Source organism: Engystomops pustulosus, chromosome 7 (genome assembly GCF_040894005.1).
Source record: "Engystomops pustulosus chromosome 7, aEngPut4.maternal, whole genome shotgun sequence".
Classification (NCBI taxonomy): domain Eukaryota; kingdom Metazoa; phylum Chordata; class Amphibia; order Anura; family Leptodactylidae; genus Engystomops; species Engystomops pustulosus.
Window position 1 is genome coordinate 152,314,369 of NC_092417.1, and position 17,770 is coordinate 152,332,138.

The 17,770-nt window shown below is 44.7% G+C and overlaps 1 protein-coding gene across 1 annotated transcript; it reads left to right on the forward strand.

Moving 5' to 3' along the window:
* The first annotated feature begins 2,155 nt into the window (after positions 1-2,155).
* CDC42EP2 (CDC42 effector protein 2) lies at positions 2,156-10,013 on the forward strand. The gene is made up of 3 exons (XM_072118321.1): positions 2,156-2,362; positions 8,841-8,913; positions 9,019-10,013. Exon 3 carries the CDS (start codon positions 9,092-9,094, stop codon positions 9,629-9,631), a length of 540 nt encoding a protein of 179 aa, XP_071974422.1. The 5' UTR covers positions 2,156-2,362; positions 8,841-8,913; positions 9,019-9,091; the 3' UTR covers positions 9,632-10,013.
* The last annotated feature ends 7,757 nt before the right edge of the window (positions 10,014-17,770 follow it).

A 17,770-nucleotide genomic window follows, 5' to 3' on the forward strand; every position in this document is an offset into this window, starting at 1 on the left:
GCTTAAATGCAACAGAGAGGGTCTTCTGGTTGCAGAGAGATATAGAGGGGCCATATTGGCCTTCCATGGGTTATCGTATATATACATGGATTCCCCTATACTGTGCCTGTGTAATAGGTGGTGGTCTGACCACCGAGACCCCACTGATTACAGGAGCAGGGTGACTTATTTACTTTGTATGAACACAGTAAAGGGTCAAACATAAGCACTTGCTGCTTTATGCACATCTATGGAATTGACAGAGCTAGTTAAGTCTACAAACTCCATTATTATATAGGGTTCGTACATATGGTATTGTCTTTTCATTTCGCACTGTGTACACCACATCACAGCCATACCGTCCTTCATCGAGGTCTCCCCGGATGTAGTGATCTTTCATGTGATGGAGCGTGTTAGAGATTTTCCTGACCAATTCTCTATGATGGATGAGGATTTTAAGTGTTATGTGGCTTCTGCAGTCATAAAACTCTGATTTCATAATTCAAAAATTCCTGGATCCAGTAAAAGTGTCTCCCACCCCTTATTTTAAACAAGTTTATTATATAGGGCAGTGGTGGCGCACCTATGGCACTGGTGCCAGAGATGGCACTCGGAGGCCTCTGTGGGCACACGGGCCGTCTCCCAGGCACAGAGTTTGCCAGAAATGGCATCTTCCTGCAGTCCAAGTAGCGGCCTGCTATTTTAAAGTGACCCATCCTGTGCTGCTTGGTCCTGTCCGAAGAGTGAAAAGGTGTAGACAGGGTCGGAGCTAAAAAAATTCTGGTAGCAATAAGTTTTACTGCCAAAATTGCCGTGTTGGCCCTTTGGGGACTCGTTTTGGGCTCTCGATCTCTAAAAGGTTCGCCATCACTGATATAGGGGATCATCTGTTTTACCAGAATCCTCATTTTTATGCCAGGACAGGTTTGATTCTGTTCTGCTTATAGATGTTGGTCACTGGGATAGGCCATAAGTATCTTTTAAACCAAGCCACAAATTTAAAGTGGTTGTACTGGATTTGAAAACTGAGGAACTTACTGTATGGTATTGCTTTTCAACCCCATTTGTGTCAGTAAAACCAAGGCCTTGAGAAAAATTGAGACTAGAGTTGTGCAGGGTTATAAGACTGCGTATTCCCACCATTAAATGGTCGTGAACACAATCCTATTCCAAGGTGTAGCTACACATGTGTGAGCAGCTGCTACATCCATACAGGACCCCCACTAGTGGTTGATATGATGGTAGATGTTAAATATTCTATCAAAATCAAGCATGAGAAACCAGAGGCACTTAACCACAGTCACAGTGCCTGTGTCCATGCCCTTGTTGCTTCTAAATTTAGCTTTTAACATTATGCTAACACGCTATAGTCTTTCTGGCTCATTACCAGAGGGCCATAGGCTCGCTGCTGCTGAGATTACAGGAAGTACAGCGGGAAGGTGTAACAGCAGCTTGCAAAGCTACAGCACTGAGGGGCTCTGGTAATACACCTAAAGCCCTTCAGGCACTTTGGCATAGATGTAGAAGGAAGGAGCCCATGGATAACTTATATAAGATTACTACAGTCATGCTGCCTGGATCTATGAATAGGTGATGCTAGATTTCCTTTAAGTCATTACAGAAAGATCTGATGGGTGACATATAGGTCTCCATAGGCTTCAGCGTAGAATGTATGTCACCAATTTACAGTCCCAATGTGATCCAGAAATACAAGTTATTTGTATGTAAAAATTCAGACTTTATGGATTGATCTAATCCTTTTGTTTTCTTTTTGTACTGTAATCCCAGTGTGATGATCGATGAATGTCAGACAATTGCAAAACCATAATGGAGCTCATAGGAAATGTTAGTTGTGGCTGCAGTGTTCCTGGACTTTTTCCTCCAGACTTGATGCTAGATTTTTTTTCTTGATGGGAAAAATCTTGACCTTTTTGGGTTTTTCTATCTTGCAAACATCTACCTAGGTAGGTAATTCTCGTACACATCAGGTGACCAGGTAGAACACGTCTTTGATCAGCATGTGATTTCATGTTTTTTTTTTCTCGATTAGTTTGCTTTTTTTCTGTTGTATAAATAAAGTTTATTACCAAAAAAAAAAAATCACGCTTACGTGATTGGTTGTAACATTACCCGCCGTCTCTACTTATAACGTCCCCCTGGTGTGGCAGCGCGGTGATTGGCTGGCCGCTTTTGTGGGGCGTTCCCTTGCTGTAGATGTCGCTCCCTGTTCAGTGTGTACGGAGCAGCAGCGGCAGATAGGAGGTTGCGCGTCTCCTGATGCGGGTCGCTCGGCGACTGAGAACAGGAAGCTCTGGCCACTCCCAACCACGTCCACATCTGCCTGCCCGGGGGTAACCTGGATCACTGCGCACGTCCAGCACAGGTCAGTATCTGCCGCGGCAGCTAGTGAAGCACTGTTCTCACCTTGCGGTTTGTGTGTGGCCGCTGGCATTGCCGGGGTCACATGTGAGCAGAGGTGTGGCGCAGAAACTTTTTGAGTAGCATTGATTTGGTATTACGAGGGCACAGGGGGGCTCTTCTGGTCGTGGCGATGCCCGGGTATTCGGTTTTTAATGAAGAAACGTAAATTATTTTTTGTAGTGCGGTTTTGGTAACTCCTCACTGCATCGTCTGAATACCCTTCTAGTAGTTTCTCTGTTCTAGAAACTTGATCCCGTGCTTTTACGATCATATAAAAAAACATTGATACATCGTGACTAATGTGCAGAGAGTCTGACTTTTATTTTTTTTACTTGACAGAGGCTCTAATAGTGATGTGAACACAGTCCTAAAACTTTCACACACACCCGCCCCATTCCCTAGACACTCAAAATGTTTCACATTTATTTTTCGGAGTATCAGTGGAGTTGTAAAGTGCCCATACACATTAGTGGTTGGCCGGTATCTACATGAAGGATATAACAACCTCCTGACTCCCCCTTGATGGCAGATGTCGGGGAAGGATGGATGGATCATGATGGGATTTTAGCTGATGGTCCCATCCAAGATTTTTCCAAAATATTCCAGCTGGAAACCCACTGAAAGCGTTTGAATCCTTTCATTTGCCAGAGCCGCAGACGCTAAATGTGTCTATTAAGTTGCCCTTTAACCTGTGAGAAGTTTTCTATAGTGGGTGGTTGTGGGGGCTTCATACTGGTTAGGTTTTGCATACTGGGAGGACATGATAGTCCTATATGGTGCATGCTATACTGACCGTATATAGTGGCTTTATACTGGTCGGGCTTTGTGCAGTAGGAGGACAAGGTGGCTACACACAGGTAGGATCTTGTGTAGTAGTACATGGTGGCTGTATACTGGCCGGCCCTTGTGTAGAAGAAGACCTGATGGCTCCTTACTGGTCAAGCATTGTACAGTAGGAGGACGTAATGGCTCCATATTGGTTGTGTGGTAACAAGTATGAGTACCTGATGGCTCTATACTGGTCGGGCCTTGGAGGACATGGTGGCTTCATACAAGTATAGGGCGGCATGGTGGCTTAGTGGTGAGCATTACAGCCTTGCAGTGCTGGGGTCCAAGTCCCAGGGTCAACATCTGCAAAGAGTTTGTATGTTCTCTCCGTGTTTGCATGGGTGTCCTCCGGTTTCCTCCCACCTGATGGCTCTATACTGGTCGGACCTTGTGTAGTAAGAGGACCTGGATGGCTCTATACTGGTCGGACCTTGTGTAGTAAGAGGACCTGGATGGCTCTATACTGGTCGGACCTTGTGTAGTAAGAGGACCTGGATGGCTCTATGTTGGTCGGACCTTTATGTAGTAAGAGGACCTGGATGGCTCTATACTTGTTGGACCTTTGTGTAGTAAGAGGACCTGGATGGCTCTATACTTGTTGGACCCTTGTGTAGTAAGAGGACCTGGATGGCTCTATACTGGTCGGACCTTGTGTAGTAAGAGGACCTGGATGGCTCTATACTGGTCGGACCTTGTGTAGTAAGCGGACCTGATGGCTCTATACTGGTCGGACCTTGTGTAGTAAGAGGACCTGGATGGCTCTATACTGGTCGGACCTTGTGTAGTAAGAAGACCTGGATGGCTCTATACTGGTTGGACCTTGTGTAGTAAGAGGACCTGGATGGCTCTGTACTGGTTGGACCTTGTGTAGTAAGAAGACCTGGATGGCTCTATACTTGTTGGACCTTGTGTAGTAAGAGGACCTGGATGGCTCCATGTTGGTCAGGCCTTGTATCCTGTCTGTACTAGTTCTATATATTATCTTTATACCATTATGAAGTGGACATTCCCATCACTGATGACTCCTTCATGAATCATTTCCTTCTGTGCTGTTCAGCCTCTGGATGGTGACCAGTTTGTCATTGTCCTGTCACTTCTGCTCCTGGCTGCCAGTATAGGGAGGTACCTGGGAACTATGGCCACATGTGTGTCAGTCAGTAAGAAGTATAGCAGCGAGGTAATTGTCACCCACCCTGGATCCACCTGGGAGGGCCTTGGCACTGGGAATGTCAGCCCGGTGATTATACAAGGTTTTGATGTAGATCTTATAATTTCTGAAATTACCAAGATGCTTTGTACCTTTATAATAACTGGTTAATGTGTGGTCCTGGGGAAATAGCTGTTATACGTGGGATAACCTCAATTACAGTCATTAGAAGAGGCTCCGCCATGGGAGGACGAGGAATCGGCTAGGCCTCATTAACATGGATACAATTATTGGGGCTTAACAAACCTCGCCTCATTAATATGTTTATTAGGACTGTACAATCTGTTCCTTTATTGTCTGGGACAGCTGAATCTTGTAAGAAGTCAAGCTAGGCCGAGTGTGCAGGTACACTGACAGGAAAGAGCCCTTCCCAGGAGCTCTGGAGCCCGCTTCTTGGTCTAAAGGCCCCATTTAAACTAGAGAGTTGACTGGAATTATACATTTTAAAGGCGGTTTCTTTACTTCTAATGCCCAGTCCATAGGATGGATCATAAGTAGTTGATCGTGGAGGTGTGACTATGACGGCCATTTGTCTGCATTGAGCCAGTCAGCAGGGGTGCATGTTCTGCACCCCACAATCACTGTGTGGAAGCTGGAAGCCAGCTTTAAAAGGTTTGTCCTCCAATGGAGTTATTTCTCATACGGCCTGAGATTGCTGAACACATTTCATTATGCTTTATTTGTTTGGCAGAACTGCTTGGGCCAGTCAATTAATATATCAAACACCTTCCGGAGCTGTTGGCCTGACAGATATTCCTCCTGACTTCCCCATACACATGCATGCTTGGTCCACAGAAGAGTTAGATGTTTTTTGAAGACTTTTCTCTAGTTTCTCTCAGATGCCTTAAAGGGGTTGGCCACTTTACCTCGTGTAGTGTGTGTAAGTGGGGGAGGGGCAGGATGTTAATTAATTTACCAATATATACATCTATTAAAAGTTTGCTCCGCTTTATTGTTATGTAAAGTGAAGCCTTCTGTCGTTTACCTCATCAGCCAGAGATTCCTTACCATAAAATGGTTGCAGATGGAGGATCATGTGATCTTTTTCTGTCCATGAACATCCTGCCAGGACCTTGATCTTATATTCATGAATAATATCATAAGGTCCTAGCAGGGAGATTGCTCATGGACAGATAAGTTCACAGGACCCTCCACTTGCAGCCGTTTTTTTGAACAAGAATCTCTGGCTTCACTTTACATATCAATAAAGTGGTGCAGAACTTTTCATAGATGTGTATTGGTAAATTACCTAATATCCTGTAATTTGTGTGTGTAACTGGCCAACCCCTTTAAAAAGTGATTTGTGCCAGAGATAGCTGAGCCATAAGTTATGACATTATCCCCTATCCTATAAATTGTCAGTGGGGTCTGACCATTGCGAACGGAACCTCACAGGATCACAAGAATTTGTGTACGTTTTTTTTCTCCTGAATGAGTGTCAGGTTGAGCGTGCGTCCTGCTTATGGCACTGACAGCTGTCTCCATCGGCGCCATAGAGAACGAGTGAAATAGCAGGGTGCGTGCTTGACCTGCGCTCCATTTATTAGGGGGAACTTCTACCCCTTTCTTGAGAACAAGGGTTGAACCCTAATCGGTCAACAGGTTAGAGGCTACACCGCGGATACAGGATAATATAGATTGGGACAACCCTTTAAGGATCAATAATAAAGATCTCCCCATTGTCCTGTCTTGTAGGTTTTTGGTAGGCGGGTGAGACTGTATGAAATACTGGATAATCCCTGCTCTGTCATTCCTCTCATACCAGTCTCCATATAAACAGTCTCTGCCCGATGCTCTGTAAACAATGACCGGCTTTTATATCGCCCATTGAATTCCAGAGCGCCACATACAAAGCCACCTCCATAGCGCATTCACAACAAGGTTATCAGCCGCTGTCTACAAGAGCTTCTTAAGTAAACCAATGATACATACCCAGGGCCGAGTCTGTAGTCTTCTCCACCCACCATGTTTACTTGTGTGTTTTACAGTCTAGAACATGTCCCTGATATAAGGTGAAAGGTTATCTGCCAGCACACACATACTTCAATGTTAAATCACAATACTGTACTGTACCTATTGTATGCAGGCCTAAGGGTGGTTTCACATTGGCAGGTTTTTTTTTTCTTCACATTAGTGATTTTTCACTAACCCTATTTTGACTTACGGACACATACAGATTGGTTTTCTCTTCCTGGCTTCAGTGATTTGTCACTGATATCTTACCGAACCATTATTTTCAGTGGGCTTTTTCACACTTTTTTTGACTGATCAGTTGTGGTCATTGAACTCATTCTGGCCTATTGCAAATAAATTAGTCCCATCTGACATGGCGATATAGCGTCTGTTAAAGCCACATGCCCTGATCACAGAAAAAAAAATGGAGGATAGGACACCTTATTTTTTTCATATCATACTCTGGACACCCCTCACATTCTTGAAGTTCAGCCTCTTTGCATCAGGTCTTATCTGGCTTTTCAAATGTCCATTCCCTCTATTCTTCATCTTTTATGGAACATTGTCATTTCCATGATACCTCAGCCACGGCATGGCAGGCAGGAGATCATACTGTGTGCCTATTGGGAGGTCAGGGTGAGTAAACTTTTTATATTCTACTGAACAATCTTTGACTATATAAGTATATAGACAGGATGCGCTTCACAGGAGGAAGGACGGTGTGGTATATAGGAAGCTATGGTATGGGCATGAATGACAGATCTCTGCCGACTGGAGTAGAGAATGAATTGTACTGGAATCTGATTCCCATTATTACATTATCAATAGCAGTAGAAGCAGGTACAGGTGAGGGGCGAACACTGGAAAGTCATGTAAATCAGGTTATATAGTCCCCCGGGGTTTACTATCTGCTCAGCGCCTGCTGCTCTATAACATGCTTCCTGCACCATGCACAATCTGCTCAGCGCCTGCTGCTCTATAACATGCTTCCTGCAGATGGGCACCATGCACAATCTGCTCAGCTCCTCCTGCTTTATAACAAACTACCTAAAATAAGGACTCTGTGTACAATGTACCCGTTGACAGGTTTCCTTTAATATGAATGTCGTTCTTCATGGTAAAATATTCTTGCATAAACAGCTGCCAAGATGAATATCTAACTTGATTGGAATAAAACGTGCTCGGGCAGCGGCTATAGAAGGAGCTGTTCCCAGAATCCCCTCTCTCTTTGGCCGCCTGTCAGTGGCCCCCTCCATCCCTCTCTCTGAATCAGCAGAACGCCTATAAAACAGAAAAACATTGTTGTGTTGCAATGCCGCCGCCGCGCTGCTTGTGTGTGCTGGGGAACGGCATCGTATGAGGTGAAATATGACCCGCGGTTATTATGCAATGCAGCGTTGGCGAATGCATACACGTATTTGTTTTATTGTGAAGTAATTCAGGGCAGGAGCTTGAGATTTAGCTTCAGGCCCTGAATGAAAGCAGGCGGCATCTCTCCTGTCGATCTGACTTTTACCCCTCACAATATCTTCTTGTAAGAGCTGTTCGTGCTGGTTATCTCTGTGGGTATCTGAGGTACCGCTGGCATCCCACCATGGCATCACAAGACCCACTTTATTATAGTTGGCACGCCGCAGACTTTTCTGACACGTCCGCTCAGCTGATCACTAGAAAAATAGTCGCTGTGAAACTAGGAAAGTTCTTCGCCATCTTGTCTTCAGTGGCTTTTACATAGACCGCTCTTAAAGGGGTTTTCCAATACTTTAATGCGGGTGTCCTATCCTTAGGATATTAGATGAGTTGGGTCCTGACACCCCACCAACCCCCCACCCTCTTCCCCTCTAAAATATTCAGTCACTTTCAGCGCAATCCCATTGAAATTACCAAGAAATGAGTAGTACCCCACACAGCCACTTCAGAATGAATGGCGCTGCGCATGTTAATAATGGAGTAGCTCTGTCCAATTAAAACAGCTGGCGCATTTTGCTGTCTATACATAACCTGATGCCCCCCCAAAAAACACGTGTCTCATCTGTTTTTACAAAATAAAATGGAAGGCTGGCAAGTGATGTCACCCGCTTGCGCCAACATCTTTAAGGGTCACGTGGTTACATAGCAAGTGATCCGCAAATATGGACAGCGCACGGGTGACTCCAGTGTGGCGTCCATATTTTCACGTTCACATGGGACGGCCCGAGCCACAAACATGAAAACAACCTGTTCTGAGATTTCTAAAGCCTCCACACGGATCCCTGAAAAACATGTTAATGTGCATGGGGCCATTGAAATGAATCAAAAAAAGCAAAATGACAAAAAAAAAGACTGCACAGGAATGAATAGTAAAACTGTATTTGATGTACATTATTTTCCTTGTTGCATGAGGTGATTTAGTATTGTGAGGTAAAATGTATTTGGATTTTTATATTAATATATTTTTTCCCATTTCTTTTAGGCTTGTTAAGAAGCCTGTAGACATTTTACTAAGGGGGTTCACGTCTCCTCCTCCGCAGCCAATATTGCCTGAAGTAAGTACTTTCCTGCTGTATAAATGTGTTTTATATTAACTTGCTCCGATAAGAATATCCTAATTCTAGTAGGATTAACAGTTCTGTTTGTTCTTCCTGGACCAGGGACTAGATGTTTCTTATGAAGCAGATCGCTCCCAAGTCACGTCGTAACTTCCAAGGCTGAGAGACCGCAAACATGTCGACGAAAGCTCCAATCTACCTAAAGAGAGGAACCCGGAAAGGAAAGCTGAGGGACGTCCTATCTCCCGACATGATCAGTCCTCCGCTCGGAGACTTCAGACATACAATACACATCGGCAGCGGAGAAGGAGATGTTTTCGGAGACATTTCTTTTCTGCAGGGCAAATTCCATCTCCTTCCTCGACTGAACAGTAGCTCGTCTACATTTTCGTCACCTGATGCCACCCCGCCCCTGTCACATTCGGAGCTGCCATCTCCCGTCTTAAAGAACGCCATCTCGCTCCCTACAATAGGGGAGCCCCAGGCTCTCTCACTACTTCAGTCCCCTCCTCCAAAGCCACCTCGGCTTCACCTGGACGAGAAGAAAAGCCCGGTCAATGAATTGGCTAAACCCTTTCCAGTGATGGATAATGGCTTTTCAACCGAGATGAAGGAAGAGCGGTTCCTGGCACACGCCGGGTCTCTCCTTTCCCTTCATGTAGACTTGGGACCTTCAATTTTGGATGATGTCCTACAAATCATGAACAAAGAGTAGACCTCTCTGTTGTTCCTGGACTAATGGACCTTAGTACAAAACTGTTTTTATCCCTCTATATATCTTAAACACTACACAGATTTTAGGAGTTTATGGCGTTGACCTTACCAGTTTATGGCGTTGACCTTACCTGATGCCTTATGATATATAGTCTTTTATATGCTTTATAACGTTCACGTGATACGGGGTCTGTACTGGAAACGAACAATGCAATGCTGCACCCCCTCCACACAGCCCAAGCATCTCCAAGTGCTTTCCTCAAAGACTTCTAGTGCCTTCTTGCCAGGAAATGATAAATGACACTTTAATTTTTTCTTCTTGGAATGTTTTATTGACCAAATTTGTAAGGATCTTAAGTTACAATATAGAAAATTATTTTCGACTCGTGTCATTTCAGTGTCTTTTTTTTTTTTTTTGCTTTCCTCTGAATCTTTGAATTGTAAGTTTTATGCAGGTGTTAAAAGAATACTTGGTACTAGTAGGTTTGCTTCACAAAATACAAAGTTATACACACAAAAAAAAAATCTAAATTAAATCCGTATTTGGTGTGACCTCACTTTGCAAGGGGTCCTGGAAATGATGGTGCTGAGCCCTGATCTCGATATTATCAAGTCTTTCTGGGATTACTTGAAGATAATGAAGTATTTCAGCAAGATGTTTGGAACGACCTCCCTGTTGAGTTCCTATTATGACTGGAAGTGAGTGTACTGAAGGTGATATCGATATTGTTGCACAGTAATTAATATAATGGAAATGTGAACTGACCCATACTTTACTGCATTTTTTCTACACCTGCCAAAAACTTGACATAGATATTCATCTCCAAATGCAGTACTATCACTTGCTTTTCTGTGCCATCCCTAACCCATTCCCCTACAATCATGCCTGGACATCGTCGTCGGCTCCAGGTTTCAGTAGGCTCCTGGGATACAGAGCATCAGTGATCTCCCGGGACGGTATTAAAAATTCAGAAACTAAAAGAGTCTCCTGTCCGAAAATATTCTCTAGTTTATCCGACCAAACAGCCCCCTCATCGTTATTTTATATAGGCCCCTTCAAACCCTATGGATTAATTAGATATAGCCTTATCTGGGCCCCCCAGCAGCTCTGGGCCCTGGCACTTGCCCCACGTGGCCCTGCTGGACATGGATAGGGAGGGACTGGAGGCAGTGATGCAGATGGGAGAGAAAGAGACATCCACGCAGTCCCTCCGGATGCCCAGAAGTGGCCACAGTAGCAGAACCGGATCCTTACAAGAGCAGACATAACTTTAGAAATTCATCCTTTCTAAAATCCCGGAAGATTTTACTTTTTATTTTTCCTCTACAACCCATATGCACAGAAGCAAAGTAAAAACCTTATTTCCAGCTAAATTATCTCATTGGGTTGTCTTTTAGTGTCAAGTTGAATAGCTGTTTAGGTCTTTAACATAGCTTTACCATAGGGGTGAATGATGGATTTTCCTAGTTAGGTGATGGATCATTCACCACCTCCCTATTTCTTCATAACAAGGCAGATGTTCCATTTATCTTTGTCAGGTTTTTCACAAATTTTGTCAAGACTTGTCATGAATAAACAAAAATTACCCAGAGTCCAGTTTAACCTTAACCCATTTATCACTATAAATTGATTATTTTTTAATGATAAGCTCTAAAAACAGGTACCATAGTGAAAAGGTTAATTAAAAATGATATTTATGTTTGAATTATTGACATTTGTATCACATTATTCTGCATCTAAAAGTTCATATGATTTGGGTCAGGATTTTCTGAGTAAAAAGAAAAGTAAATCCTGTCAGGACTTCTAGGAGAGACAATGGTTACCCCTCCCACACATAGTAATTGACAGATCTCGCTGTTCGGGCAGTCCCTGGGTTACGTACAGGATAGGTTCTGTAGTTTGTTCTTAAGTTGGATTTGTATGTAAGTCGGAACTGTATATTTTATAATTGTAGCCCCAGTCAAAATTTTTTTGGTCTCTGTGACAATTTGATTTAAAAAAAAAAAATGTTGTGTTTTCATAAGAATCAGCATTAACAAAAAAGCTTCAATACAGACACCTCTGATAATTGTTATAGCTGATTATTGTAGCCTGGGGCTAAGGTACAGTAAATTACCAATATCCAGAGGTCCGTTTGTAACTAGGGGTAGTCTGTAAGTCAGGTGTTCTTAAGTAGGGGACCGCCTGTATTTGTCAATGATACACTGACGATTACTATGCCATAGTTATCCACCCTGAGTGCACCAAATTTTTTTTTTTTTTGTGCATTCAGTTTAATCGGCGTTCGCCACATTTCTGTCGAGTTGCTATAACAAATGGTGCACGGTCTGAGCACTAACACACCCCTTTGGGTGCAGAATTTTGTGGCGCGACAGACACTATGTGTGGGTGGGGTATGCAAGACCCTCACTGTCAATCACTGTGTGTGGGCAGAGTAAAAGGGACTCACTGTCAATCACTGTGTGTGGGCGGAGTAAATGGGACTCTCACTGTCAATCACCGTGTGTGGGCGGAGTAAATGGGACTCTCACTGTCAATCACTGTGTGTGGGCGGAGTAAAAGGGACTCTCACTGTCACAATCACTGTGTTTGGCCGGAGTAAATGGGACTCTCAATCACTGTGTGTGGGTGTGTTGATAATCCGGACTCTCCTCTCCTAGGACTCCCGTCTAAATATAGTAGTTCCATTTGTTATTTAGAAGTCCTGCTCCAAACCATATAAATCTATATATGCTGTTCTAACATAAGGCAGCAGATATTACCTGACAGGTTTACCTTACACCTAGAGTATTCATTGCTTAGAAAACAAAACCAAATGTTCTTAACTTACCCCATAGTGAATAGACTACAGAATAATAAAATGAAGTGTGAATGGAATAATGTGAAATCCTATACTAGTGAAATGCCTGAAGCAATAGGAGATGGGAGAGCCGTGTTCTTCAGCTGAATGAGAATAAATCACTTGCTGCAGTGGGATGGCCGGCCCCGACATGTCCAGGAGACGAGTCCTATCACTCTTCTTTGACACAAGTGTGTTAGGGTTAAGTAAGGCTCTGCTCTGCACTCCAGGCCCTAGTTATCCTATGCATTTTATGCTTTCCCAGGCCTCTGCTTGTAGTAAGTGTATATTTCTCATCATTGTGTACTCCCATTAGATGAGGGCTTTAGAAAATGGTTTTAGAAAATGCCATTCAGAAATACAAATAAGACATGTGAATAAGTCCTATGGGAGGGATCCATCATTATAGTTACTGTAGTTTTCTACTTAAGAATCCATGTGCCAAATTTGTGACCCATGCCAGTCAATTTACTCCAGATTTGGGCTACATTCACATGAACGTATGTGGGGCGTATATACGGCCGATGTATATACGTCCCACATACACATCTATGGGCTCGCGGCCTTGTACGGGAGCGTAGAAAGATAGGACATGTCCGAACTTTCTACATAATATGTCGCCGTGCGCTGCATATTCCTATGGAGAGGGGCGGAGGTGAGCTGCGCTCATCCCCTGCTCCAGTGGCGTAACTACCGCCGTAGCAGCCGTAGCAATTGCTACGGGGCCGTGAGGTTCAGGGGCCCGGGGATGCACGGTGTTTTGCATTAAATTAACGCAAAACACCGGTGGCTCGTTCCCGATCGCAGGCGTTTCCATAGAAACACCGAAGCGATCAGGACGCGGCCCACCCCGTCAAACGCAGACAAAGCGGTGCGTGTGGCACCAGCCTAAGCAAATAATGGGGGCAGTGGGGGGGGGGGGGGCACAGTGTGAGGAGGTCACAATACTATGGGGAGCTGAGGGGGTTACAATATGAGGGAGAAAAGGTAGGGCACTATGTGGGAAAAGGGCGTATACAATGATAACAGTTTAAGTGGGGGGGGGGGTGGATAAATAAAAGGGGGCATCATATGTAAAGAGCCAACACAAAATAGGGTATTATGAGTGTGTGGATGAGGCTAAAAAAGATGGTATAACTGGGACTAAAGACAAAGGGGTCTCCCAATCGCTAAATTAGCTAGACAAGTCTGGAGACTGGCCAAAAAAGTCACGGCCTACACAAAGATAGCCCTGGAAACCCCTCTATGGGACAAGGCCGATCTGTCACATTTTACTGCTGATTTGTGCCCCACATTCTGGAAGTCTCATGGTGTACACACTATCTCTGATAATTGGGACGAGTCCGCCCTAGTATCCTTTGAACAGATGAAATCTAAATACCAAATCCCCAATCAGGTTTTTGCTGCTGAGACACGTGGTACAGGCCCAGTGCTTATCCTCATACCCATTGATAGGAGTGATCAGATCCCAAGGACCTGGCGGTCTTATTTCTAACATCTATTCCTATCTTATCCAAGCTAAAACTCAAAATACCCCGTGTCGGCCACTGGAGGGGTGGAGGACCCTGATCCCTTCCTTAAGTGAGGAGGAATATATGGATCTGAGTCACACAGATTTGTCTTACCTGCCATAAATAATATAATGATTCAACTCTACATCATACATCAGAGTTACCTTACACCAATTTGGTTGTTTAAAATGGGGCGCATACCTTCCCCGTCATGTCTCCGATGTCACCACGTCCCGACCTCATTCTTTCACATGGTCTGGGAATGTCCATCTGTACAAACATTTTGGACTACGGTATTAGACACCCTGATAGAAATAACAGGCCAAACAATTTCCCTTAATCCTAAAATTTGTCTTTTTGGTCTTCTAGACAAAAACTTTTGGCTGCATCCCACAAGAATTTTTTTGAGAGAGGCTCTTTTTGTAGCACGCAAAACTATGGTCATCCACTGGATGGATCCCCGCCCACTGCGTACGTCTAAATGGAAAAAGCTGGTGAACTACGAAATCATTCCCTACGAAAAAGTTCTGTACAAACATAGGTCCGCAGGCGGCGCGGTGACATAACACACTGTGCTGCTAGTGGCAGGGCGCTGCCATCTTGGTATACCTCCGATTGTCTATGGCAGAGCAGGCAACTTATTGTTCCATCACTCTGCCAGAGGCTGAAGTTGGGGCATGCCGCATGTGTGCTGGGTACGGCCCAGGGAGCCTGGACCCAAGTACACTGTGGGTGACTGCCTGAATCGCCCACATATGGTGGGTACCCTGGGGCACGAACCCCGGGCGCCCCCTCTATAATCCGGCCCTGCGTATATAGGTAGCCCCAGCACACTGCAGCCCCCCCAGTATATAGGTAACCCAAGCACAATGAAGCCTCTCTATCCCCCATTATATAGATAGCCCCAGCACATTTTAAAAAATAAAGTAAGCACTCTCAATCAGGCGCTATTTTCCCCTTTTTTGTAGTAATGCCATTGGCCAGTGTGCACACTATGACGTCACAAGGGACTCCGTCTTAGTGTGCACGTGCACGCTCTACTGCAGAAGATAGAAGAGGAGCCGTGGGGACCACCGGAAGGTGAGTACTTTTTTTCTTTTTACTGGGGCACCTCTTGTTTCTTCCACCGGGTTGCGCCACGAGCCATTATAACCTCCCCTTATAATATACTGTCCAGGAGCCATTTTCATCTGCCCCCCTATAACATACTGTCCAGGAGCCATTATCACCGCCCTATAATATACTGTTCAGGAGCGAGCCATTAAGCCATTACCCCCCCCACTTATAATATACTGTCCTGAGCCATTACCACCCCCTTCCCCCACTATAATATACTGTCCAGCAGCAATCCATTATCCCCCCTTATAATATACAGCCCTGGAGCCAATATACTGTCAGATAGCAGCTTGTTTCTTCCACTCATTACTTCCCAGTACATGCTCCCTGTGTCTTCTTATCCCCGCGCTCTGCCTGCGCACTCTGTATGATGTGGCGGTGTGATGATGTAATCACACCATGGCCGTGGCATAGAGTGCCCCTGGCCAGGCCCGGTCACACGCCCTGCGAACAAGATCTAGTGAAGGGATTCTTAGTGAGCTGGCTCGTTTGGCTCAGCTGATAAGAGACGGCTCTTCTGGCTCCTGAACAGCTCCCTATTACCGTATTTTTCGGCCTATAAGGCGCACCGGAGTATAAGGCGCACCTCTAATAAATGCCTGCTAAGACATCTAGGTTCATATATAAGGCGCACTGGAGTATAAGGCGCAGGATCAAATGCAGTACTTAAAAATGACCAGCAGGTGGCAGACCTGTGCACAGTTCAAGCCAGCTATACTTCCCGGGAAACTTGTCTTCAGCGTGTCAGAGAGCTCCGATCTCAGAGGTATGGTTGCTGGGGGTTAATGCAGGGTGATGCAGCAGGGGTTAAGCGGTCTCCCTCTGCCCCTTCTCCTTCCCTCCTCAGCCAGGGTGTTATTCCTGTGGGGTTCCCTGTGGCTCCTTCTCTTTCCCCTGTTACAGGGCTGTCAGGTGTGGGGGATTGTTTACTGATGATGATGATGATGATTGCCTTGTGGTCGGTACTATGGCAGCTCCGGGCTCTCCGTGCTAGGGGAGGGCAGGATGGGCACAATGTTAGTTGTGGTGCCATGGCACTTCAGGAGCTAGGGACCCTGTATACTGTGTGGGAAGGTGCAGGAAATTTCTGGGGTTGGAGCTATTAAACACTGGTAAATGTACAGTACATCTTGTATTTAGCACATTTCTGTATAAGTTCATATATAAGGCGCACTGGCCTATAAGGCGCACCTTTGATTTCTGAGAAAATTAAAGGATTTTTAGTGCGCCTTATAGGCCGAAAAATACGGTAAATAGATAATAGGGAGCCTCAGTCCATCCAGTCCCCCACTCCACACCACTTTAAAGTCGATTTTAACGTTTTTAAGGGGGCGTGGTTAGCTGGTTAGAACTGACTCCTGTTTTCACGTAAATGAGCTGGCTCTGAGGGTGCGTTCACACGTTGCAGTTAAAACTGCATCGCAATCAGCTTTGAGGTGGTTTTAGGTGCAGTTTTGTCAATGTAACAGGTGAAAAAAATGTTACATTGACAAAACTGCACCTAAAACCACCTCAAAGCTGATTGCGATGCAGTTTTAACTGCAACGTGTGAACGCACCCTTAGAGCCTGTTCGTTCGCAAACGACCCATCACTAAAGCGGTCATTATATGTGTGGGAATACAGGGGTATGGAGTAAGTAGCAGAGTAAGTAACATGAAGCAAAAAAATTAGGGAGGTGCAAATCTGCAATCAACTTCTGATCCTTTACAATCACTTTAATGTGTTACTTTATTGCCAAATGATAGCTCTCCCCCCTAAAGCTCTATGAAAGCCCTCAAATTACAACCCTAAACCAAAAACCCAATTACATTGTGTAATAATAACCTCTTCAACTATGACCTTAACCCCTTAACGCTCTGCGCCGTAGCTCTACGGCGCAGAGGTATAAGGGATGTATGAAGAGGGCTCACGGGCTGAGTCCTCTTCATACAGAGGTGGGGGTTTTTGCATTTTGCACAAAACCCCCACCGCTAATAACCGCGGTCGGTGCTTGCACCGATCGCGGCTATTAACCCCCTAAGCCACCATCTTTTTTTCGATCGCCACGCCCCCGAACGTCATCGGGGGGCGGCGATCAGTTGCCATGGTAGCCTCGTGTCTTCTTTTGACAAGAGGCTATCTGGCAGCTGCATATTCGTTACAATGAGCCAGTGGCTCATTGTAATGAATGTGCTGCAAAAATGCCATATATTGCAATACAGAAGTATTGCAGTATATGGTAGCAGCGATCTGACCATCTAGGGTTAATGTACCCTAGATGGTCTAAAAGATAGTGAAAAAAAAAAGAAAAAAAAAAAGTTTAAAAAATAAAAAAAATTTATAAAATATTAAAAGTTCAAATCACCCCCCTTTCCCTAGAACGGATATAAAACATAACAAACAGTAAAAATCACAGACATATTAGGTATCGCCGCGTCCCAAAATGCCCGATCTATCAAAATATAAAAACGGTTACGGCCAGCGGTGACCTCCGAGGCGGGAAATGGCGCCCAAATGTCCGAAATGCGACTTTTACACCTTTTTACATAACATAAAAAATGAAATAAAAAATGATCAAAATGTCGCACAGACCTCAAAACGGTAGCAATGAAAACGCCTCATTTCGCAAAAAATGACCCCTCACACATCTCCGTGCGCCAAAGTATGAAAAAGTTATTAGCGTCAGAAGATGG